We start from the raw sequence: 25930 nt of genomic DNA, 5'->3' as shown, positions 1-25930 counted from the left end.
GCCTAAGCCCAATGATCCACACATTCTGCAAACAATCTACAGCACTGGAAAACCCAAACTAGACTCTTGTAGTTCCCAAGCCCTTCAGTTAACATTGCTCAATGGAGCTAAGGGGAGGGAACACAAATGATTTATATTTCGCTGGCTAGGTTGAAGAAACTCAAGGGAGATGTGTTCTGCTTCAAGACAGGGGAAAAAAAATTCCCCAAAACTGTAATGCAAAAGCTTTGTAGTATTTTTAAACCTTTGATTCAGTCCATATGTGACATCTGAACACCGCCAAATTCTGTCTATGTTTCAAAACACACACACACACTCACACACTCCTAGCAGGAGAGAAAAGTTGGGTTTTAGCAGCGGTGGTGGTGTAGGGAGGGCCGGCTGGGATCTCTCTCTAAATTATTCAGTATTGAGAGATCTTCCTTCTTTGCCATTGCGTGTGGCCCCCTGCATTAGCAGTTGCTTTTAAAGGTAAAGGCATACTGAAATGAATAGAAAAAACAAAAAACAACTTTCAGGGGCTTACCTGGTTGGCCTCTCACTTCATGTCCTGAAAAGTAGAGAGCTAAGAAAATCCAGGTGAGAGGAAACATATCCATTTTGGAGAAGGAAGCTTTCTCCAGAGCTGTTTTTGCAGATTTCTTGTTTAATTATAAGTCTTTGTATTTTTCTCTCTCTTACGTTCTTCCTTACAGTGTCCTCTGCAAAGGTTTCTACTGGTCAGTGTTTCCCTCCTGGGTCCTGGCGGCCCGTCTTCACCTTTATTCTTGCTGGATCCCCACCTCACCAGGAGGAGGGTAGCTCTTCAAATCAGCAAAGAGGGAGCAAGCCGGGAAGAGAGGACGGGTTTCCTCTCTTAAAAACAAAACGCATCTATGCCCTCTCCAGTTCCTCAAAGTATCATTTCCTTTATCCTACAACATCACGAGTATTTCCCGTAAGCCAAGCGTAAAAAAAAGGAAAAAATAATAAAAATAAAAGCCAAGACTTGCCTTGGGCATCACACGGCCCCCAGGCAGCTGTGTGATCTCAGAGGCGTAAACTGACACACATCTCCCGGCACTCGGGACCGACACGCGGGTGGAGGCACAGACCGCCGGACGGCCCGAGCAGGAGGCGGCCGCCCAGCTCTTGCCCTCACCGGGTTCCTCTAGCGGGAGCCTCCCCCAGAGGCTACACCCGCTTGGCCAGCCTCAAGAGGGGAGTCTGAGGAAGGAAGCTGCTGCGGCGGCGGCTGCTGGTGCTGCTGGTGGTGGTGGTGGTGGTGGTGCGGCGGCGGCGGCGGCTGGGATCGCCTGGGAGCGAGCGAGCCGCTCTCCGAGTTCGCTCGCGCCCGCCCTCACCTCCACCTCGCCTAGCGCCTTGCCGAGTGTCTGCGCGTCTGAGGATGTGCTGGGGGCGGGCTGCGGGCTGCTGCCTCGCTCGCCTTCTCTGCTTCCCCTCCGACTCCCCCCTGCCTTTTCAGGCCGAGCAGCGGGTGGATGTCAGAGCGGCGGCAGAGCTATCCGATTACGCGCCGGCTCAGGGCCCGCCCCTTCTGTGTTCCTGATTAAAGAGGCAGCCGCGGAGACGCGCGGCGAAGAGCAGAGCGCGGCGGCACCCGGCTCGGGAGGGGCGGCGGCGGTTTCCTCCTCGGCCGCGGCCGGATCAAAGTTAAGGCAGCTGCCACCCGGCCACCACTCTCCCACCCTGGGCACCTCCGCGCCTGGCTGCGCCGGGCCGCCCGTGCGTAATGCCCTGGAGAAGGAGAGCCCCCGGGCACCTCCAGGGCGCGCTGCCTTTGGCCGCCTGGCCCCCGCCCGAGGAAGACTCAGCGGGAAACGGAGGAAATTCTTGTTCTCCCCCGATTCCCCGACTCCCGTGCCACACACGTAGAACCCAACACAATGCCACGCGCAATGGCGTTACAAGAGGCGTTGGGTGGCGTACGGTGTTTGGAGTAGCGAGTCGGGCGGCAGCTCAGCCATGCGTTCGCACAGGCAGCAGTGCGTGGCGGCGACACACACGGTCAGCCCCGGCTGAATAAAACCCCAAACACTCCCTGCGTTTACTACTCGGATCCTTTGTTGTATCCCAAACATACTCCCGTCCTCTCTGGGTGAGGATGTAGTTTCCCCTGCGCTCCTGACTTGTAACTATCAGAAGAAGAGGAAAGACATTCTTCAAAGAAATTTTTCAGGTAATTAAATTGGATTCCCCCAACTGTCCAAAAAAAGTCCAGGTACATGGAGGTTTCTCGAAATGCTACTGTAACTACTTCTATTCACATTTCCCCATGGAAATGTGGACACAACGCCGAGAGAAAGAAAACAGCATTATGCCAACTATTTTTAAATGGAGGCGTGAAGCGTGTTTAGAGGGAGCCGCGAGCTAACAGTCGGGAAAACACTTGTATCTTTGTTTCTAAGGATGGCTTTGTGGATTCCGAACTGTCTTGCTTCACTAGGCTCCTATTACTACATTATCATAAAGACTCTTAACAGGAACAGTCTAAATAACACTTTGCGTATACCTTTTCTGCCACTCCGCAGATTAAGAAAAATAAAGTTTCGGTGACAAGAAACACACACACATCTGACTATCCCATTTATTTCTTTGCTTGTGCTTGTGGATTCTTCTGGGTGGTTTTCCTCCTTATCTGGACTTGCCATTAGCTTTGTTTATCACTTTTAGTGTTTGAAAAATCTGTAACTCCCACTTAACTGTTATTTACACTGAGATAACCAAAACAAAATTGAATCAGAAGTCATTTGCAAATAGTTGAGCCAAGCCGTGCAAGGATTTTACAGTGCTGTGTAGATCCCCTGGCTGCATATCACACTGTTAATCTTAGATGCCTGGTTTGAAAGGGCATTTAACCGAGGCCTGGTTTGAAAGGGCATTTAACCGAGGCCTGGTGAGTTTTTCCAGTGAGCATGTTCCCTGGCTGGCCTAAAGACTACCTCTCATTCCTTTCATTTTTTCTCTCTCTCTCCTGTCCTTCTTTCCCCCCTTCCTTCCTGGCCTTGAGAGCACATCCGTATTATTAAAAACTCCAAGTTAACTTTTTTTCCTGTTTAAATGTCAGTTGTAAAGAAAGACCACTGCTCCCCAATATTTAATGGAGTAAAGAGGCGGTCTGGATTTTGAAACTTAATTGGAGATCTCGGCTTCTATCATTGCCAAGGTACTAACTTAAGGACAAATAACATTATCTACAGTGACACAGGTTTAATAAAGAGAGTCATTTAGGATCACCTCCCCACCACCAACCAATCTAGCAAGTGCCGAACATGGAAGAATTCTGTTTCTGAGGACATTATAGAGAGTTCAGGTGAAGGGGAGACAAAGAAAAAGTAAACTGAAGCCCATTGGGAAACCATAAGAAGGAAACTCTGGACTTCTGCTCTCAGGTTCTCAGGGTTGGAGGTCCCTATCAGGATGCTTCGAGGGTCTTTGGTCTGGTAGGGAGAAGGGTCAGTTTCAGTGTTCTGTTCCTGGACCTGACTCCCAGCATCATGGATTTTAATTTTTCAGAGGAGTCATTAAGAAGGAGCTAACTTACTTCCTGGGAGTCCTCAGTATGACTGTTGCAAGAGTTCTAATCAGTCCACTTGAGTCAAGTCCTGATTTCCTGCAGTTGGGTAGAGGATGAGTCTTTGGTTCAGAGCCCTGGGGACTCCCAGCGGCCAGACCATTTTGAATCCTCTAGGGGGCAGCACTCAATAAATAATGGTAACAGTACCTGCAGTAGCACTTCTGGCGGTGCTTTTACTTCCAGCTCACAGCCCTTTAAGATCAGACCAGGGCAGATTTAGACTGAGACCAGATCTCCCCCAGCTCACTCTGAACAAGAGCCCACGGACTCAGGGGGACTTAGAATTGCTTTAATTCAGGACTTCCAAGAACTCTGGGGACTAAACACAAATCCCACCTGTGCCCTATGGAAAACGAATCTTTAGGGAAATTCTCCAGAATGGGACTGGCTCAGACCTGCCGGCCCCAGTTTTTGTCTAGACTGGAATCTCAGGGGTTTGGCTGCAATTGGTTTGGTTTCGACCAGAGGTGCAGGGGTGAGGAGCCAGGCACCGTACTTTTCATTATTTTGTGAGTCCACATCTTTCACTCGTGTGAGTCCCATAGAGAAGCCTGCCTACTAAAGACTAGTAGCATTGACAGAAACAATGGGCTAGTTAACAGAAACACTGAACTGACTAGAAAACAGCTAACTAGTGAAGTCGAGAATCCTGGCAGAATCACTGACTCACCTAGGACGTTTTACATCATTATCCTTCATTGTGAAATAATAATAGATAATCCCATCCTACATTCCATTCCTTTGACAAGAAGGGATGTGGGGAACATAAACAGGTTTGTAAAAGATGCTAAGAGAAAGCTGTAACCTAGCCACACCCCAGTGGAAAGATGGGCATTTCCAGCTCGACAGTTCCAACCCGAGGTTACATCAGAATCACCTAGGGAAAGTGGTAAAAATTCAGATCCCTGGGCAATATCCTCCTGCAGATCAGATTCCTTGGGTTTGGGAATCTGTATTTTTAACACGTTTTAGGTGATTCTGATGTAAATGCTCATCAGGCCAGAATTGAGAACCTCTGTTCTGAGACACTGTGTTTGCACATAACCTTTGATATATGCCCTTCCATTGAAGGACCCCTGGACAAGTATTTCTTCACTTTTCCTCTCCAGGAACTTTTCGGATAGGGAGCAGATGTTTCAAGTATCTGGGAAAAGCCCCTAAGAACATGTTCCTTTAAATGCCAGAGTGGTGGTGTTTCCAGGTTTATGTTGTAACATTTATTTAGAAGTGACAGCAAAGAGCCTTTTGAAAACACCAAGAGCCTCACCTCATGGGTGTGAGAGGTTTGCAAAAACATGTTCAAAGTGCCAACTGGTGGGGTTTATGGAGCTGGATCCAGCCCTTTCACCGCCCACCCACTCACCCATTGGTTGTTGCTAGAGGTTTGTTTCAGGTATGGTTTTCTGTCCTGTGTTTATTGCAGTGTGCTTATTAAATGCTCGTGGAAGCATGACTATGCAGGAGGTATGCAAGCAAGTAAGACATTGGGGTCTTGCCTCCTGGGAACACAAGATCTAAGAGTTCCAGAAGTTTCATGCTTCCACAATAGATACCACCTGTCACATGGTGCTTCCCCTTATCTGAGCCCTGACATTGACAAGCTCTCACCCCGAAAGAGGGAGATAGGAGACATAATTGCATCTTAATCTATAATTCACTACACTGCCCTAGTTAATGTTTAGCTGCATCTGTCTCAGAGGCAAAGCGTCAGTTAAAATGTAATAGGTCTTCATTTTTTATTCTCTCTTTTGTTTGAAGCTGAAGTCCAGGTTTCTGGTCAATAGGGTTTTTTCCTACTCACTCTTTAAACAATCAACACCACCTCGTAGTTTCTATTTGATATTATTTTTGGTGGGTTTCCAGAATCCTCGCAGATTTCCATAAAGTACTGAGATCTCCTTCACTCTAAACTGTGTGTGTCTCTCATCTCTTTCTCAGACACAGACACTAGATCAGGTAGGGGAGACTTGTGAATGAAAAAAGAAGAAAAAACAAAAACAAAAACGAGTGAAACGTGCAAAATTCATTCAAACATCCCTGAAATCCTTGGCAAAGAAAACTAAAGAAGTCATAATGCTCTCGCTACTCTGTTTGGTTTAAGCATGAGGCAGCTCTTCCTCTGTTACACTCATTTTTATACAAGTTGAGGCACCAGTGCTTCAAAAAGGACCCTTGTCAACCCTTCACTTTAAAGCAGCATTTTCCAATACAACTTTCTGCAATGAAGGAGGTATCTGTGCTCTTCTCCTGGCTATTAGGCATTTGAAATATGCCTGGTGTGACTGATAACTGAATTTTAAATTATATTTAATTTTATTAAAAAATTTTAATTTCCTAGCCTCTCAAAAAAAAAAAAAAAAAAGAGAGAGATTCCACATGAGTTTAAGGGCTAGTGAACATATTGGACAGCTCGGGTTTAGATAATCAAAAGACCAGAGCAGGAGATTACCCATAGAAGCCCTAGAAATTCACACCTTTGTTAGTCTCTGAGGCTACCTCACTTGTTCACCCAAAAGGGAACCCCAGTATCAGCAGAGGTATCATTTGAAAACGTATGGTGTCTGCTTGGCGAGGAAGAGAAGGGCTGGCTTGTATTATACGTGCCCCTTCTCTGCTCTCTTGGACAGTTTTTCCAGAGCACTCACCAGGAATCAGCACCTTCACGGCGCTCCAGGATCTTGGCCTCAGCTCCAGCCCTCAGTGGAGAGAAGCAGGTTGGGGCAGCAGAAACCTGAGGTCAGGGCAGATGGGACTTAGGTCTCCCCTACCCTTGAAAAATCTGATAACCAATTTGGAACCAGTTTCCTCACATGTAGAATGAAGGGGTTGGCTTGAATGACTTCCACCCCTTTTCAGTTCTGTATTTTGGCTTGGGATCTTCCTGGACTTCATCCTCATTCATGAATTTAAAGCTGGTTTTAGTCTTCAGTTCATAGACAGATCAGTCATTGAAATTGATAACCTTTTATCCCCCAAGAAGATGTAAATGCATGGATGGGGCTTAACTGGATATTCCATTTTCATACTATTTATATTGGGTATCTTTTCCCAAAGAGAAAGTAAGTATGTTAGGCATCTTGGCAGGGTTTTCAGAGGAGATATTTTTGGATTTTTGGACAAAGGCTTTTCCTAGCCCCTAAAAAAATACAGATTCTTCTTGACAATCACAAACACAGGCCAAGAACTTATTTGTAACTTCGTGGCATTTATAGGTGATGTGATGGGAAATTTTAGGGTTATGATCTGAAATTTTTTACCAGTAAGGAAAATCATATTTTGAACTGAGGATTCCCATTCTCTCACTAAATTCATAGACTAAAATTCCTGGAAATGTGCATCTTGCATCCATGAGTGTGCATTCCTTTTCCTTCCTTCACATGCATACCTACACTCTTAAAGTCCCACTGATTTGTAAGGTTATTTTGGTGTTTTTGTTTTTGTTTTTTTGGTTATTGCTGTTTTCAGATTTGTAACTTGTGACTTAAGGTGCCTTAATTAGACATCTACATGTCAGGTGATTGTTACATTATGATGGCAATAGTTGCTAATTTGAGCGTGAAAGTCGTGACAGAAAGGCAAGTGTCAGGGAGCTGACCTTTTGCTATTGAGGATACTCCAGGGTGGGTTAATTCACACCCACCATAGTCATTAGTTCCCACTCTCCTACTTCATATTTACTCTTATGCAGTTTACTGAGCTGCCAATCAACTCTTAGTTTCCAGATGAGATCCCTGATGGCGAGGAGGATTGGAATGAGGCTTGCTTTCTGCAGGGATCAAGAAATGATTTGTAGAGGCTGTCTCCTTTTCCATCTCCAGACTTGGATTCTATTTATTTTCTAAACTTAAAAAAGAGAATAAGTAATACATGTACATCATTTAAAAAATTTCAAGCCAAATGTATTCAATGAAAACTTAAACTTTCCTCCCACCCTGTCTCTCAGTTTTGCAGTTCACCTCTCCAGTTCACCTCCCCATTGATACAGGTTTTGGGTATCCTTCCAGAGATACCGAGACTACATTCCAAGTTAAAAGCAAAAGCACATTTCATATTTTTCCCCAGCTTCCTTTCTCCAGCCCAAACCATTAGGGGGCAGCTGTGACCAGAAAAGAAAACAATAGGAGCAAACGCAGAGCTAAAATCCAAGAGGAAGAGATGTGAAAGGAAAGGAATTTAGGAGAGAGACCAGCAGAAGAGAAAAATGGAAAAGAAAGCCGAACTGAACAAATGCAACACATCACACAATAAAAGGAAATGGAGCAGGAAGTTGTAATGTTAAAAAGCTAAGGGGAGTTTATGTGTTAAGAGAGGGGACATTTATAAAGGCTAGGGATTATTTGAATTTTTTTTTTTTTTTTTAAGCCAACCTGTAGAACCTGAATTGGCTCAATGTTAGCAGAAAGTGGGAGGTTATTTTCTTCTGAACCGGAAGGCATTTATCATGCTGGACTTTACATTCTTAGGACCTGTTCCAAACTGAGGGGTTCAGAGCATCCTCTGTCCATTTGGGCTTGTGACGTGGCCGGTGGGGATGGAGGACCAGCCCCCGTCCCTTCCATCCTCAAAATGCTTAAGAATGCTTTCGGCCCTCAGCAAGGCAGCGAAATTAGCCTGAATATAAAGGTGCAATTCTATTTCTCAGTGCAGCAGAGCTCAGAAATGAGGGACCACGTTTTTTTGAAGCCGATGCCATAATCAAAGTGCTTTCAGGTGTAGTTCAGGCAAACCTCCCCTGGTTTCAGCAGGTTAACTTCATTAAAACTCCTAGCTACTGCTTTAATGTTTTCTAGGCTTTCCCCCTGGGTACATTAGGCAGAAACCAGCCCTCTTGGGAGTTCTGTACCCTGATGTTTTTCATTGTGAATGGAATGCAGGGGCAACATTTATGCTGGGATAATATGAAATGGAAAATTGCTTCTAGAGCACAATTAATATGATCACTTTTCATTTAGTCTCCAAACTTCCCCTCCCCAACTTTAAAATAGGCAACAAAAACTTGAGGAAACCCTGGTCTAGGGTCACTGGATAAAACGTGGCATGCCTGGCATCCAGTATTTATTATTTTCTGAGTCTGATTCAGAAGACAGAATATTCCCAGCCTGTCCCAAACCCTACACCCAATGTCACTCATCAAAATCCAGTGGAAACTTTCCTCTTAGGATCAAAGGCACTTGTTCTCAATCACTTGCCTCTGATGTTAGACTCATTGATTTACTGAAGACCCAGGATGGGCAGGGGACCCTTTGGGCTTGCTGCGGTTACCCAGAAAAAGCCTGGGGTGCACTTGCCATGAGGAGCCCTTTAACCCTATGCCAGATGAAGCTGGGTTTTCTCAAGTCAGCACTGGAGGTTTGGTGAGTTGGGGTAAGTTGCCATATGAGTTATTTCAAAAGTGGTCGTTTGGCAGAATTTGGGCTTTCATCTATAGCCTAAAGTCAGAAGCTCTCTCCAACCCTCTCTCTCTCTCTCTCTCATTCTCTTTTTCTTTGACATGGAGTCCTGGAGTTTAGTTTCTAACAAGTTTTAAAAGTCATACTGGAAACTTGGCCAAACAAAAACCTCTCTGACCAGAAGCAATTTGCTTCCCTTTAAACAAGCCCCCCAAAATTAAATTACAAAGCAAGTTTGTCTCTTTGTTAGAATTTGGCTAGGATCTAGGATGTAAAAACACTTCCCATTTGATTTCCCATTTGATTTGATCATAATTTAGAAGATGGAAATGTAATTTTTGACCTTTCAACACATTTGGAAGCATGTTTTCATGTTGCTATACCCTATACACAGGCCTCATCTTCTCCAACACTGAGCTCCCCTAGTCCTTGGAAAATAGAAAAGTTGCGCTTTGGGGGTGAGGAGTATTCTAGGGCAAGTCAGACTAATAACATTAATAATTGGATTAACAATGTAAGATGACAGACATGTCAGAGGAAACTCAGGGCTCTGAACTGGGTCAGGAGACCTAGTTTCTGGTTCTTGCTTTTTTGTTGATGCCATGTGTGTTTCATGTCAAATCGTTTCATTTCTCTGTGATTCTGTTTCCTTACTCATCAGAGGCATGTTGTTATTCCAAAGTAATCTAAAGCAGGGTCCAGTTTAGAGCCCTCAAGGGTTCAAAAAATATTTATTGAGCAGGTACTATATGCCAAACTCTGCATGGGTGGAATAATGGTGAGCACCTCAGTGAAGATGACTGTTCTCAGGAGATTTGCCTCCTAGTACAAGTGATAGATGACACCCAAGTCAACATGAGCAGGGTCATTTCAGATGGTGATAGTGAGTTCTAAGAGGAAAACAAAACAAGATAATGTGATAGAGACCAATAAACAGCAGACAGGGAATGTGGGTTAGTCTTTCCATTAACCAAGACTCTATAATAAGCAAGTAACCTAGCTCAGGCTTAATCTCTTATCTTTAAGATAAGGGATTTTGTTACACTGGTGTTTTTCAAAGTCCAGTTTGAGATCCATCAGTGGGTTATGAAATCAACTCATAAATTTGTGATCAACACTTCTTAAAAAATGCAATAGATCAGAATGAAATAAGAGCATTTATTGTTTCATGAAACCTGTTTCCATTTATATATATATATTTCATACACACATAAACACATGTGTTCCAGGTCACATGTAAAATATATTTCTTTCTGTGGGTTGCAGTGGATTAGGTGATCTCTAAAATATTTTCAAGCCCTCAAATTCTGTGATTCTATTCAATCTTTATAGCAGGGGCCCAATGGAGCGTAGTTCTTGCTTAATTTTACTTTTTAATCAAATAAATAGTAGTATTGCTCATCAGAGAATCCCAGGGTTTAACCCAGTTTCAGGCACATGATTGGTGCTGGCTAAATGCTCTTTGAATGAATGGAAACATGATATTTATGCACTAGGTCTTAAAATAACTACAGCAACATGAATTACCAAATAACTTACCAAAGTATCAACATAATTTATTATATTTTTCCAAAATGTCAACCTTGCAAACCAAATTCAAAATTATATTGCCTTTACGGTGTTAGGAATTGCTTTTTCTTAGAATTCTCAGAAACTCTGTTACAATTAAAAAAAAAAAGAAAAGCTTAACATGTTCTTCTTCCAAGTAGGGCAAACTGCCTTCTTTCAACTTATAACTATAATTCAATAAACCTTTAGGATGTTTACAGAAAGAAAAGAATTAGTGAGGAAATGTTTCTATTTTTTGTCCCTGGGGATCCAGATAATTCTGGCTTCCTAAAACTAGTCTTGTGAGTTTTCATTTAAGTCACAATTTTCTAAGCAGCAGTAATCTTACTTTAACACATATTATTTTTTCCTTAGTTGTGGCTTAAGTAGTAGGCTTCTCTGTCTCAGAATAATTTTTTAAAATTATGCATTTGATTAGAAATAGATGACCCAAGTCTTCCATCCTTCCTTGCCTGGAACCCGAGTTGACATCCTTTGAGATGGGAGAACCAGACCGAGGCGATCCCATTGAGGAATCAATGATACATCATCCTTAAGAAAGGCAAGCTCCAATGGACCCACACAGGGCCCATTGCACATGCCCACGAGTTAATTTTCAAGTCCATTTACTTAATTGCCTGAAAATCCGTGGCCAGGCAAGCTGACTCAGAGTTTAGGATTGCTATACCCAACCTTTTGTGTCCATCCCCTCCGGCCTTCCCAAAGCAGAGCAGACACACACATACCAAGAAGAAACATCAGCACCCAGACATCCCAGTCACATTTCAGCTGCTTACCCAGGGCAGCCCAATGCAACGGCCATGGGGTTGTGTTTCTATCATGGGGTACCTTGCCTCATGCAAAAAATGTGCTCTTGAGCTAGAGTATAGGAAATCACATTGTTGTGAATTAAAGTATATTATAAATAATCTAAAAGAAGACACTGTTTGAAGGGAGTCCCTAGTTTTTAAGTGAGTAAGGACCCCAGTGCAATAAGTATAGATTGACCTGGAACTAACTATTTGCTTGGAATCAGTTCTGAAACTACTACTGTTTAGATCAAAATGTGTAAAAATCATGAAAGGCTTCTGCGTCATTTTATGGTAATCTTTATTTGTATTGTTATTATTGTTTTTACCCACATTAGTAATGACAAATTTTTCCCAGGTCGGGAAAATTCAATGTATTCATGTTTCTTGTTTTTGCCAAATATAAGTCATATCAAATGCAAACCCATCCCATACATTTTTCTATGTAATTCCAGTTTTTGTAGATCTTCTCCTTGTAGAATGTTTCATAGGATCATTTTAACAATGACAGTCTCGTGTAAATATGCTAAGACTCATTTTTTTTTTTTTTTTTTTTGGGTAACTGAAGTTAACTGTGTTCATCATTTTGAGATGCAACACCCAACCAACACTGAGAAATGGCAGCTTTCAGTTAAACAAATGCAAAGCTGTATTTAGACTCTTCTGCAACATTGTGATGGGAAGAATCAAAGCCTCTTCTGCTACTATTTTTAAAATACTCACCTGGGCAATTCCATCAGAAATACTGTTATCATCGCTTTTGTATTTTGATCCTTTCTGTTCAAGGGGAACATGTTCAGAGAAAACCCAGATCCAATGAAAACAATTTTAAAAAGTCAATGTGTGCAAACGCTGCTGCGATATTTGTTAGAGTTGAGAACAACAACAAAAAATTCTCAGGCTCTCTTAAAATGTGGTGGCGGGAGGGTTGTTTAAAGAGGAAGACAATGCTTACAGTCAGTGGAAGGAGTGTCAAGTCTGGGATCCTTACTAAATGTTTCAGACAAGACTCTTTACCTTTTGCTAATTGCAAAATAAACAGATCCCCCTGCTCCAGAGCTGTGTAGACAGTCTTTCTGCCTATGGGTACAGGACGCCAGTCTATTTATCACACAGAGACTTGTTGGCTGAGCAGGAAATTAAGCTCTAAACTTCTGACACCAAGTTCTGTACTTTCACCACAGGGCAACACTCAGCGTCCAAGCTCCAGCTCTCCCCATCTCTCTCCACGTGGTCTGTTTACCCACACGCCTGCAAAAGAACTTGGGAATAGATGCCAAAAGAAATCTTGCAACATACCACAAATCAGCATCAGCTGGCCAAACTGGGGTCTGTCACCAGGATGTTGATTTTTTAAAAAAGACAGTTATCACCACTGTAGTAAAAATATGTTGCCAAGCAATAGCATTTACTAAGCACCTAATTGCTCCCTGGTTGGGGCCATGCAAAGAGATGGCTTCTCCTTCAGTATATCTATGACACAGAGTTAGATTGAGCCAGACGGGGAAAGACCCAGGCCTGGCAGGCATGGGTAGTAAGATACACACGCCTACCCGAGTGATAACTTGCCTATTGTTGGCGTGGCAGATCTCTCCAGGAACAAGCAGATAGGGTGTGCTTGGGTGAGGAGAACCACTGAATGTTTTTTCTACTAGCTCCACTGGGAACTAGGTTAAATAAACCGACTCCTATCTAAATGGGAACAAGTTGCCATTATTTATGATGTAACAGTCTCAAAAATAGAAATATCTCAAATATCTTTTTGTTGGTTTCTTGTTGCTGAAAAAAATTACTGGAAAAAATTAGCCCAAGGAGGAGGCATGGTAAAGCAGAAAGTGTTGCTTTAAGGGATGAGAAGTCTTTCTGTCATTCATCAGCCTTGCAAGCAAAGTTTTACTCGATGCTTTGTCTGTATATCTGTATCTGTATCTTCCTCTATAAAACAAGGGGATTGGAATAGATTGGTCTCCCTAGAAGATTCGCCTTCCTTCTCCTCCATGAGTCTATAAAGCGTGAGCTCAATGGACATTTGTTATCCACAGCCCTCTCTCCATGTGTGTCCTTTCACTAGGTGGTTGGCTTTACATGATTTCAAATGGTCGTTCATCCTCTAAAAGAAAAAGCTTGGCAATTCATAGGTTAGCACTCTTTGTCCCAGAGCAGCAGGCTTAGGCACAGGGGCAGGACTGCAAACATCATGAAGGTCAAAGATCATGATCTTTCTGGCTGGAAACTGAGACAACTGCATACCTGAGTGGTCCTAGGGTCTTGACCTGGGCCAGCTCAAGGTCCCTTTCCACTCCGGGTATAGAGGGCTCTGAACCAGGGGCAACTGGGTGGTGTAAGCAGTGTTCAGGCTGGAGTTCTTTATGTGACTTTAGAAATATAATTTGGCAGACTGAAAAGGGAAAGTCCTGGTGCACATATGCATCGTTTCAGAGATGATTTAGAAGTGTCAGAGGGTGGTAACACCCCCAGGCTATTTGCCTAAACTATGTGGGGTCTTGACCAGTGATGTGAGTCCGTGGATGAATGACAGGGAACAGTGCAATGGTGGGCACAGGACTTTGAAGATGCTCATCTGTACCTGCAGCTTCTGGGCAGGAGGAAGATGCTGAAGAGTACAAAGAAACAGGGGCGCTCTTGGCAGAGAGGAGAAAATGTGATGGTGGTGGAGGGGTGAGACAGTTCAACGGATGTGGAAGGTTCCCTGCCTCGGGCTCCCATTTGATCAAGAGGCAGAAGGGATTTCATTTACTGCTGAAAAAAAAAAATGTACAAAAAGCAAAAAAAAAAAAAAAAAAAAGGAACTCATGCACATACACACACTGAGAAATCTTAAAAGTGCAACTACTGGGCACATCTCTCAAGGATAAATTAACAGAAAAGTAATTTATATGTAACCAAAGTTGTGAAGGAGACAGGTATCCTTTTAGCCTAAGAAGGTACAAAAGCTTTGCTAGTAGGGAGAATATGAGTCTCATCTATAAACTCAGGGAAACCCTTTGGCAGAAGATAAAGTCTTGTAGCGGGAGATATCTGATTTATTTAAAAAGTGACCATAACCAAAGACATTCAGAGAGAGGGCGTGAAGGACATCAAGCTGTCTAAGCTGTCTCCTAGAGTCCAGCCCACACTATGTCCTTCCTTCCTTCACCAGAAGGACCTGAGGCTTTCTTCTTACCTCATCCAACAGAGGAAATGGGACCGGGCAAGAGCATCTGTGCCTTGTACCCCTAAAGATTTCCAAGGCACAGAAGGAGGCTTTAGGAAGGACTAGAGCCTGGGAATGAAGGGGAGGGAGCATGTGTGTGTGTTTGTGTGTGGTGAGGCGGGAGGGAGTGACAAGTGTGGCATAAAGAAGGGACAAGAAATTCTGTGGAGGACACACGATGCTGCCTGAAGAAATAGCAGTGAGCTGATGTCCCCGAAAGCTAGACAGTGAAACTCCATGATACTTTATAGTTGGAATAAACAAGTTAGCGCCCCTGTGGGAGCCTTCCCCAGGCTTTAATGTCACCAACTGAGACATTATATTATTGGTCCCAATTATCCACCTCGTTTGCTGCGAAAGGGTTACATCCCTCTTCGTTCTGTGGTGTGCAGTGCCTTCTCGAAGGCGTGGTTATGTCTTCGCCCCTTTGATATCAGACTCAGCCATGAATGTGCCTTGGCCATTGGAACAAGAGTGGAAGTGACCGATGTCACCTGCAAGAAGACACGTGGAGGGCCATCGTGAGGTTCAGCCACTGCCCTTTGCCTCTGCCATGAGCGAGAATGGCATGTGCCAGAGAAGGGCTGCCTGTTAGCCTGGATCCCAGCATGAAGAGGACACAAGGAGCAGAGCTGAGCCGCAGGTGATATGTGCTGGCGCATGCTGTGAGCAGTACACAAACCTTTGCGCTGTAAGTCACGGAGATCTTGGGGTGACAACAGCATAATCTAGTGAACTCGGATTATATAAATCTACTGTACATTGTAAGGATGCTTTCTGTGATCCTGGAACAACGTGATAGGATGGGCTTTACTACAGGTCTGAGGGAGGATGTGTCCTTGCCAGAAGGAGGTGTCCTTGGCCCACAGGGTGGGCAGGGAAATCAGGAGATGTCTCTTGTAACCAGCCCACCAGCTAAGCTGGCAGATCAATGTCCCTGCCCACGTTTTCCCCTCCCCAAATGGGACCTGTTGTCACTCCTTGTGGGGCTAAGAGAAGGACCTTATTCATAGTTACAAAGTCTTCAAATAACTGGGAGAATTGACCCAGAAAAGGGGAAGTTTGGGGCAGGGGAATTCTGTGGCCGGAGTCCAGGAAATTCTACTGAATCAGAGAGTGGGTGACAACGAGATAAGCAGTTTTTGTCAGGCGGCAGGGGATGGTGGTGGAGCTGGAGTTCAGAGAGCAAAGATTTGCTTTTCCAGGAACCTTTCTGAAAAGGAAGAAAAACTGAAAGAGGGGTTAGAAATGCCTCAGGTGTTGCTATTGAGAGAAAAAAATGCTATCGTCTGATAGTGGCAGTGGGAAATGATCTGGGTTATTTGTGACAGAGTCTTCCCAGATAGACTCAAACTTTTCTTCACTCACTAGGAAACCCACCAAGTTTTGTGTCCTAAATGAGGGCTTCTCATAGATCATTTCATGAGAAAAGTATTGTGCAGTTTCTTAGTCATCTGTTACAGAGTGTAGGTAGAAATATCTCCCCATTTCACTGGACAAGATATGGTAGAAGCTATATTGGGAGGGAGGAAGGGCCAGATAACCTCTCAAACTCTTTCAACTCAAAAAGATTAATATTTATTATTTAATGCTATAACTTGTGACATTAAAATGTCAAAATTGACTTAATTAGGGCAAACAAGTAGAAGTAAATCTGAAATGCAAACATACCATTTTATCATCTTTATCCCTGAATGCCACATCAAATTGTTTATAGGAATGAAGCAGGGTATAAATAAGTGAATGAATGAATAAAATCTTGTGTTGCAGCCTAATGCCACATTCAGACTAATATGAGTAAACAGTCCAAGTTTTGAGAGGTTTGAGAGCATGGAAATGGGACCTTCAGTCATGGGGACAATTCTAATAGATTTGGGCGAGGAGGGAAAAAGATTGACAGTGTGTATGTGAGGTTCATGAGTTCCAACACTTCTACAAAATGCTGGCAATGATTCAAAGGAAAAGTGAACCATTAGGTGGTTCACAGCAGGCCCCAGTGCATTGCTGTGGCTTTACATTAATTTTTGTCACCCCCAAAGTTCATTTTAGTCTCCTGAGAGGGTTTTTCCCCCAGTGTGAAATATTTTCCAATTTTGTAATGGAAGCCAGGAGAAAATGGAATTCTCTTTATAGAAATCCATTTTGTAGCCAACTTTCTTGAGATGCATCTATCCCTGAAAGCAGTTTCCCTCATCCACTAGAGGCAGCTGAGGTGTTTGGGCCCAGCTAAGTGGATCGCTGACAATCCACTCCTAGAGCTTACGGGAGATTTAACAGCAAGGTCTTGGAGGGAAGTGCGGCAAGGGCCGTCCTCTCCAGGCCCTTCTCAAGCTGCGCTGAGTTCTGTTTTCAGAGCAGAGATTTTTCACAAGGGAGCAGGCAGAATATGGGGCGGCGGGGCTGGGAGTCGCTTCCACACCCAAAGGCATCGGGTCGATTACCCTTTGTATGTCTCCAGCTCGCTCTGGAATCTGGCTAGAAACACACATCCCTCACCAGTGAAGTACACGGAAGACAAGTCAACAGACAAGAGTGGCATCAAGGTACGTCCCTATCACAGATCAGAATGGCCCCTGAGGATTGGCAGGAAAGTGGAAGGAGCTGTCTGATGAGACTGGAACTTGTGTCTGGCTGGCTGCTTGCCCTGACTTACATTCCAACACTGTCTCTTTGGGGGCACATTAGTGATTATGCAATGGAGAAGCAAAGCGCTTGGTAGTAAATTAACCAAGTTTTATCCTACGTGGGTGCCTTGCATGCAGAATATACCGCTAGGCTTTGACGCACGCGTTCCAATGTGGGAAATGTACCTGAAGCATAACAATTGGCTCTTCCTCATCTGTTCATGGTCCCCATTTGACTCATCCCTCCTCTGTAAATACTCTCCGACTTGTTAGCAAGCGGAACAAATTTCAAAGCTCTGTGAATGGAGTGCATGGGGGTCAGAAGTTACCTTGTGGGAGGCCTCGAGGACACATAAACTTTCCCTGTGAATCGTTTCATCTGTTTGACACTCGTGAACAACTACGTTTCTCATGCAAGCAAGGGGATGCAAATGAAGATCAGATCAGTGCTAGTGGGGAGGGAAACTGGCGAAAAATTCAAAGTGGTATGTCCAAAAATAGAGAGTGAACACTTACCGTAGGGACATGATAAAGAAAAATAAATGTTCACGAAGGTAACAAGCCAGAAAAATATCGACAAGCACGAAAAGAAGAGCTCTGTGATTCTTAACTGAGACCTGATGCGTCTCCTCTTGCTGGTTTTCAGAACCGCATCTCAGACACCATCTGTGACTCGCCGTGGTGGTGACACACCATTGTAGGCTGTCCTGAGCCTGCCACCTGCTGCCCAGCCCCACAGGACAGTGATTCAGGGTGGAGAAACAAGCACCTGATTTCACAGGCAAAGCAATCACAAGAACTATTCAGTGCCCTCTATGTAGCAGTGAGGTGCTGATCGATTCTGTATCTACACACCCTCCCACAGTTGAATGAGTATTACAGGCCAGACTGCACTCTTCATACTAGCTTACATTTATTAAATATTTGCTATGACCTGGGCACCGTTCTGACTACTTTACTGGTGCAAATCAATTTAATTTTCACAATAATGAGGTGGGTTTATTTTTTGCCTATTTTTACAGATAAGGAGAGTGGGATACAGAAAGGCAATAATTAGCCCTAAATGATACAGTGTGGCAGGATTGGAACTCAGGCCATCTGGAACCAGAGATGGAGCTTATAACCGTGCACCCATGCAGTATACATATACCCCAAGCCAGTCACCAAAAAGCCTGTGAGTTAAAACACACACACACACACATCATTTACTCTTAGATATCTTGACTGGTCTAACCAATCAGATTGATCTCAGAATAGACAAGTCATTCTTTTGTGCCTTAGCTTTCCCTTAAATCTAGTGAGCAGTATGTCACAGCCAATATCAATTTAATAAATGCAAAATCCCACTACGTATCAGGCAGCATGGTATACTTTTAGGGGCTCCAAACTTGTTCCCAAAGAGCTTTCAATCTAGTCACAAGACAGCACCAAACCCTATCGAGAATTATATGATGCAAATGGCAGAACAGAGAGAACAAAGACTTCTGATGGGGTAAGAGCAGAAGAGACGGGGAGGCCCAAACAGAGGAACTAATATCAGGAGAATAGTTACTGGTTGACAATATGGGTTAAATTGCAAGAAGCAGGCAAAGAGAATGGACCCCAAACTTCTCATGATGCCCAACTGACTTGTGAGGAGGTTGACTACATTCTCTTAAATGAAAAGGTCATTTCAAATCACTTTTCTATCTACTTTATAGGTACTGTGAAAAGATTCACAAAGCACCTGCTTCCACCAATCATAGAGGCTGGGGTTATGAGGCTCACCTCCCTTCCAAGGGTGAACTGATAACTCTTGTCTATTCTTCACTGGTAAGTTCACTCCTGAATTAATCAAGCCTTTTACTTGATTGGAACAGATAAGGAACTTGACAAGGACTTGTTTACTTGACAAGGAACAGATATTCAACCTAAACTAGCTCAGGTAAAATGGGAATTCGTTGGCTCATATAATCAGGAAACCAGGAGTCTCCCTGTGCACCTGGGCCGGGACCCAGCTAATGTGGTCAAGGCATTGCCATTGCCCCGCAGTACACACGTGTACTATGTGTAACGTTCCTCTCTTGCCTCAGTTTGTTTCTGCTTGGTGACATTCCCAAACAGGCTTTGTTCAGCTGGCAGGCAACCCACATCCTCCCAGCTTTGCAATCTCAATGGAAATAGGACTTCTCTTTCCTAACATCTAGAACATCAATCATCGAAAAGGCTCTAATTGGCCATGCCTGAGTTGATGCTCATTTCTTCGGCCAGAGGATGGAGTATTCTGATTGGCCAGCCTGTGTCATGTGCTCACTCTCACAGGAGGGTGTGAATGAGACTCCACACATGAAAGCCCCACCATGACGACACAGTGTTGGGAAGGAATTCTCAACAGAATTAGGAGACTAGGAGATGAGGGCGGTTGGTGTGGGGTAGCGGGAAAGAAGCTAGATCAACAGAACCATAACTGCTACAATCCATCTGACAATGCCTGAGGATTTCAAGTCTTAGAGCTCTTCAACGTCCCTTATCAGGGCTGCTTAGCATGGGTAATAATTAGTGAGCCACACCTGGAGATGGCTACCTCTGTGTGATTATGATTATGAACACGTTTGTCATCATAGAGCTGTGGGGTTCTTATGATGACTTGCTTTCTGCTCTTAGCAGCCACTTACATTTGTGCAGTTTTCATGGTTTACGAAGGCACTTCCACATAAAAATGATCTCATCCACACAACAACATGAAAAGTACATAGAACGGCCATAATTATTCCCATTTTATAGATGAGGAAATGGGGCCTCAGGGAGGTTAGTGGCTCATCCAGGGTAACATACCTGGCACGTGGTCAACTCATCTGAACACCCAGGTCTTACAGCTCCGAGATGAACATCAGAGAAATTGGGAGTTTTATGCGAGCTCAGGGAATGTTTCTGAGATCACACAGCGACTCAACCCCTTAGATAGGATTAGAGTTGGAAATCATGATCTTCCTCCCAGGTTTTCATGACTAGAATGTTGGTCTCCTGAGGAAATTCCTGACTTAAAACCTGTCCAGATCTGATGCCAGAAGTTCTGTTTCAAAACACATTTGGTGAGGACTGTGCAGGCTCATTTGTCTCCAGCACTCACTGGAATGCTACACATGCTCACTTGATTTCCAGGCTCCTTTTAAAAGGAGCCAATACAAGAGATTTGTGCTTATGAATGACTGCACTTGTAATGAAAAAGGAATTACAGAACATGCTTGAGCTGCTCATATGTTAGACAAGCCTGCAGCTTCTAGATTGCTAACATGGCGTCTGACTGTCCATCCTGTTAATAATCCCATTAAAATTTTTGCAAAAGGTAAGTCAGCTTCTGGGGTATGCATGGTGAGAGACAGGTACAAACTGTTACTGGAATTACAGATGCTAAGGAATAGGATTAGATGGTATAGTCAGAACACTGTAACTCGTTACAGCTGCTAATTGGGCTCTCATCTGAAAAGCACCTTACTGCTTTACAGGGGAGGGAGAAAAAAATAAAACAAGCAGCCCAGACGATTAGGGACCAAACAAAATTAAACAAGTCTTTATGGCCATGAGGATCGGGCATAGTGCTTTGCCTTGCTTTGTTAGCAAGTCATGTATTATGAAGCACTTAGGGATGCTTGCTAATGGGGTCTCTCTCCCTCCTGGAGGGAGACTTGAACATTAGACTCTGTGACTCAGGTGCAGAAACTCTGCTGTATTAGCGAGGGCAGAAGGACGCTCTCCTTCTTCACAGGGGTGTAGCGAGGCTTAATTAATTGTTGGGGAAGCACTTTGAGATTCTGGGATGAAAGGCACTATAGAATGATAATAATCTGCATCGACAAGGTACATTTCTTCAGTGGAATTCCAAGCACTTTATAAACATTAATTAATCCTCATAACACCCTGGCGAGGTAGGTAAGTTTTCGCAGGATACACTAAACAAATCCACCATGTTGTAAGTGGGAAGGAGGCTACTGCTATGAGCTCACTTTATTATTTATTCTTGGTGAGAACTTCCAGAAAGGCTGATGAGGACCTGCTTCCCATTAGTCTAAACGATTTGCCATTCGCTTTTGATTACCCACAAATATCGTATTCTGCCGGAGCGCTAATCATTCTGCTTGGGGGACACGTGTCCTGAGCAAAGCAAGTCATAAACAGCTGTCATTCCAATGGATATTAATGCCCATTGTCTCCCATTCTGGAGCTCGGCATCTCCCTTACGCAAAGAGAATGGCAGAGGAGCGGGTGACATCTGTTTCAAAGGCAGTCTGCAGCCATACTGGAGACATGCACCTGGCTTCCACTTCCAAACCTGTGTAACCCGTGACTTCTTGGCCTTTCTTTGTCACCAGCACATTTTCTATTCTGCATTCGGGGTTTTCATCTCCACGCAGCATGGGGAAATGGAATTGAAGGGGGTGGGCGGGGGACGGAATTCTGAGTTGCATGTAAACCGGGCAACCAGCGTTTCCAGAATCAAGCATCTGTTACAAATCAGCAGTGCAGAAGCAGCTCAAGTGTCAGGTCCCAAACAGCTCCCCCAGACCCCAACCATCCCGCCACTGAAATAAACCTGAAGGGGGAAGACAGTCCTCCAGCTAGACAAATGATTTCAACATGCCGAGCTGTGGACCTGTCCGTCTTGAGTGGCTCTCTGATTATACCTCTGTTCCCGTACTCCTGGCTTTAATTCTGCACACATTCATTGACTGCAGCTTTTCAGATTGAAAAGGAAAAAGCAAAGAGCAAAGAAACTTGCTTGCTGTCATTCTGCACGGGCACCCACGCTTTAAGACACTTGTCTCTCAGCCGGCCTCCTGGGCTGCAAGGAGAGCGTGGGACTGAGGCGTCAACGTGGTGGATCAGCCAGGGTGATGCAAGTCAGATCCCCTGACAAGACGTGGAAGCACTGTTTCATGGCTGCCCTGTGATCAAAGGGAGGGTAAGCACCTCCTGGCTGGGGGTTGGATTTTGACCAAAGGCAATCCCCAATACGGACCTGGCAAACTCTTTGAGCGAGTCACCCCGCTCCTGTAGCCTCAGTTTCCTCCTTTTTGAAATGAAGGAGTTAGAACAGATCATTTTCTTAGGTCCCCTTTTAGCTTGAATAGTCTGTGGTGGGATGACTGGGTAAAAAATCCCCCTACTTCCTCTTCTCTGCAAAGCCTCCCAACCGGCATGCCTCGAAGGGGACAGAGTGTGGATAGGTACTCAGCCTATTGATCCCCTCAGCCCTTGAGAGAGTCGAAGCACCTGAGAAGGTCGCCTCCCCTTACTTGTTTACTGGTTCCTAGAGTTCCTGGGATGCTCTTACAAATATTTTTATTTTCTCTGTTTTCCATGACATGAAAAAAAATTGGGAAGTGCTGCTCTACTTATTGGCCCACAGGTGAATAAACTAAGGCAAGGAATGCTCAGGTGACTTGCCTGTTACTAAACAGCTAGTGAGTAATAATGTGGGTCTTTCTGATTCCAAAAACTGAGCTCTTAACCAGGAATTCCAATCCTGGCTGCCCATTAATACCAGTGGAGGAATTTTAAAAAATACCTGTGCCTGGCCTCAGACTTTCTGATTTTCCTAGTCAGGGTGGGATCTGGGCATTGATATTTCCTTTAGTCTCTCCAAGGGATTCTATGTGCAGCCAGCACTGAGAAACACTGGGCCAGACGATATTGCTCCTGCTACAGCAGTTTTAACCAAGGGATTGTAGTCTGCCCTTGTAAAGTCCACGAGTAGCTACGAATCACCTACCTGATATGGTAGAGGCAGTCTTCTATTTTAATTCACATATAATGAGAACTGAAAATGTGTTTAAAAGTAAAATGTCCAAAAAGCAAGCCATAGAATTTCATATTATAATGTCCAGAGAGCTAAACAATTTAAAATCCTGAATTATGTCTGTAAAGCTTTTGATCTCTCCATCAAATCTGAACAAGAGCCTTGCTGGGTAGAGTATTCTTGGCTGCAGGGTTTTCCATTTCATCACTTTAAATATACCACTCCCTTCTGACCTGTGGAGTTTCTGCTGAAAAATCAGCTGATAGCTTTATGGGAGCTCCCTTGTATGTTATTTGTTGCTTTTCCCTTGCTGCTTTTAATATTCTCTAATTTTTGTCATTTTAAAACTACAGTGCATCTTGGTGTGTTCTTCTTTGGGTTAATCCTGTATGGGACTCTCTGTGCTTCCTGGACTTGGAGGAATGTTTCCTTTCCCAGGTTAAGGGACATTTTCAGCTATTATGTTTTCAAATATGGTCTCAGCCCCTTTCTCTCTCTTCTCCTTCTGGGACCCCTGTAATGCAAATATTAGTGCACTTGATGTTGTCCCAGAGGTCTCATAAATTGTCCTCGTTTAAAAAAAAATTTTTTTTCTTTTTCTGTTCTGTGGCATGATTTCCACTGCTCTGTCTTCCAGCTCACCAATCCGTTCCTCTGTATCATTTAGTCTACTGTGGATTCCATCTAGTGTATTTTTCATTTCAGTTATTGTATTCTTCATCTTTGTTTGGTTATTTATATTTTCTAACTCTTGGTTAAAAACGTCAACTTCTCGCTCTGTGCATCCGTTCTCCTCCCAAGTTATTTGATAATCTTTATGATCATTACTCTGAACTCTTTCTTGGGTAGATTGCCTATCTCCACTTCACTTAGTTCTCCTGGGGTTTTATCTTGTTGCTTCATCTGGAATATGTTCCTCTGCCGCCTCATTTTGCCTAAGTTGCTATTTGTATTTTTATGCATGTGGTGGGTTAGTTATGTTTCTCGACCTTGGAGAAGTGGCCTTCTGCAGGAGATGTCCTGTGCCTCCTAGCAGTGCCCTCCCCTCTCATCACTCAAGCGATGCACTCTAGGGATTTCCCCTAAGAGGGCTGCGTGGGTCCTTCTGTTGCAGTGGGCTGACTATGTGGCTGGTCTGGTAGACTTGGTTGGCCCCTAGTCTGGTTGGTTGCCAGGCCCTGCCTTGTGTGGATGCTGCTGGCTGCTGTTTAGTGGGGCCTGATCACGAGGAGGCTGCTTGTAGAACCCTAGGGGGCCCCGGGGCTAGTGCTGGCTCACTGGTGGGTGGAGTCAGGGTCCTGAAGACTCTGGGGCTGTTGCCCCCCACTGGAGGGTGAAGCCAGGTCCTGGGGTTAGTGCCGGACTACTGACAGGCAGAGCTGGTTCCTGGAGTCTGGCTGCACGGCCCAGGGATCCCAGAGCTGGTGTCAGATCGCTGGTGGGCGGGGAGGGTGTGGTTCCTGACACAGCTGGGTCCAGGGTCCAGAGTGTCCTGAAGCTCGCGTTGGCCTGCCAGTGGGCAGGGCCGGGACGCAGGGGATTCTGGGACTGCTGCTGGCCCACTGGTGGGGGGAGCTGGGTCCTAGGCCCTCTCATGGGCAGGGCCGTATCTAGAGGAGACTGTGGGCTCAGGAAGTCTTTAGGCGACCTGTCTGCAGGTGTCTGTGGCTGTGGCCCTACCCAGTTAGTTGTTTGGCCTGAGGCATCCCAGCACCTGAGCCTGCAGGCTGTTGAGCAGCGCCAGATCTTGGCGTTAATTTGGTGTTAATGAGCGAGAAGGAGGAGCCCACCTGACGCACGCCAGCATCCACGTGGAAGAACGAGCTCCCAAGTATGGCTGCCGCCAGTGCCCGCAGCGTGAACCACAGCCGCCCCGCCTCTCCGGGAGACTCTCCAAGACCAGCAGGTAGGTCTGGCTCCTATCAAATTACTGTTTTTGTCCTGGGTCCCAGTGCACATGAGATTTTGTGTGCACCCTTGAGAGTGAAGTCTCTGTTTCCCCCAGTCCCGTGGGGCTCCTGCAAGTAAGCCCCGCTGGTCTTCAAAGCCAAATGCTCTGGGGCCCCCGTCTTCTCAGGGCAGGAGCCCTGGGCTGGGGAGTTCGACGTGGGGCTCAGAACTGTCACTCCTGTGCGAGAACCTCTGCAATATATTCTCCAGTTTGTGTGTCGCCCACCCCAGGGGTTAAAGGGATTTGATTATATCAGGAGTCCACCCCTCCTACCTGTCTCGTTGTGGTTTCTTCTTTATGTTTTTAGTTGTAGAAGATCTTTTCTGGTAGGCTCTGGTCTTTTTCATCGGTGGTTGTTCTGCATTGTGATTTTGATGTGCCCGTGAGAGGAGGCGAGGTTAGGTCCTTCTCCCCCGCCATCTTGGCCGATCTCTCCTGAATTATGTTTTAAATAATTTGGTAGGTAGCTGCGAATCTTTCCTGGTTCCTGGAGTTGAGGATGGAGGTTGCTCTGGGCTGCTTCCTTTCTCCCTAATCATTGAGTTGGAGAAGTAGTAGAAACTGGTGGCATGTCTGTTTCCCAGGCACTGGGGCCCGCTCCCTCATTTCAAACTAGAAGGTCCTATAGAGCTTTCATCTTCGAATTTCCTTCAGTGCCTGGATAGGCGTCTGGAGCCATGGTGAAGGAAAGGGTCAGGTAGGGCATTAGCCCCCTGCCCCATCCCCACTTGACAGTGAGGCTCTCTACACTGCTGCCGATGCCTGTGTCAATGAGACCCTGGTTGGGGGCCGAGGGAGGGAGAAACAGCATTTGCATCAAATGAATGGTACGGGAGTTGGGGCGGGTGATGCAGTGCTGCTCCCAGGGAGGAAGTAATCTCTAACATCTCCAACCGGATGGTGGCTCCTTTTGGAGAAGGCAAGGAAGGAGGACCAGAGCTGGACTTCACTGGGAAAAGGGTAGAGTGCCCTCCAGAGCTCTGGTCCGTCAGCCAGCCTCAGAAACCTGTTGCTGCCTTGGCGGGGAGCCAGCTCTGTCTC

The 25930-nt window shown here is 44.9% G+C and overlaps 1 protein-coding gene and 1 long non-coding RNA gene across 5 annotated transcripts in view; both read right to left on the bottom strand.

The window, feature by feature from the left end:
* NRP2 (neuropilin 2) overlaps positions 1–1042 on the bottom strand; it is a 105763-nt gene extending 104721 nt beyond the window's left edge. For all 4 annotated transcript variants that reach the window (XM_082467021.1, XM_082467022.1, XM_082467023.1 and 1 more), the window contains exon 1: positions 527–1042. In XM_082467021.1, the coding sequence (XP_082323147.1) occupies positions 527–599 (73 nt within the window). In that variant the 5' untranslated portion in view covers positions 600–1042. The remainder of the gene's footprint in view (positions 1–526) is intronic.
* Positions 1–25930, bottom strand: part of LOC309663431 — a 352908-nt gene that overhangs the window by 310517 nt on the left and 16461 nt on the right. The gene's annotated exons all lie outside the window — the stretch shown is intronic.

The sequence above is a fragment of the Balaenoptera physalus genome (assembly GCF_965194825.1).
Source record: "Balaenoptera physalus genome assembly, chromosome: 6".
NCBI lineage: Eukaryota > Metazoa > Chordata > Mammalia > Artiodactyla > Balaenopteridae > Balaenoptera > Balaenoptera physalus.
This window is presented reverse-complemented; position numbering and strand designations above follow the sequence as displayed.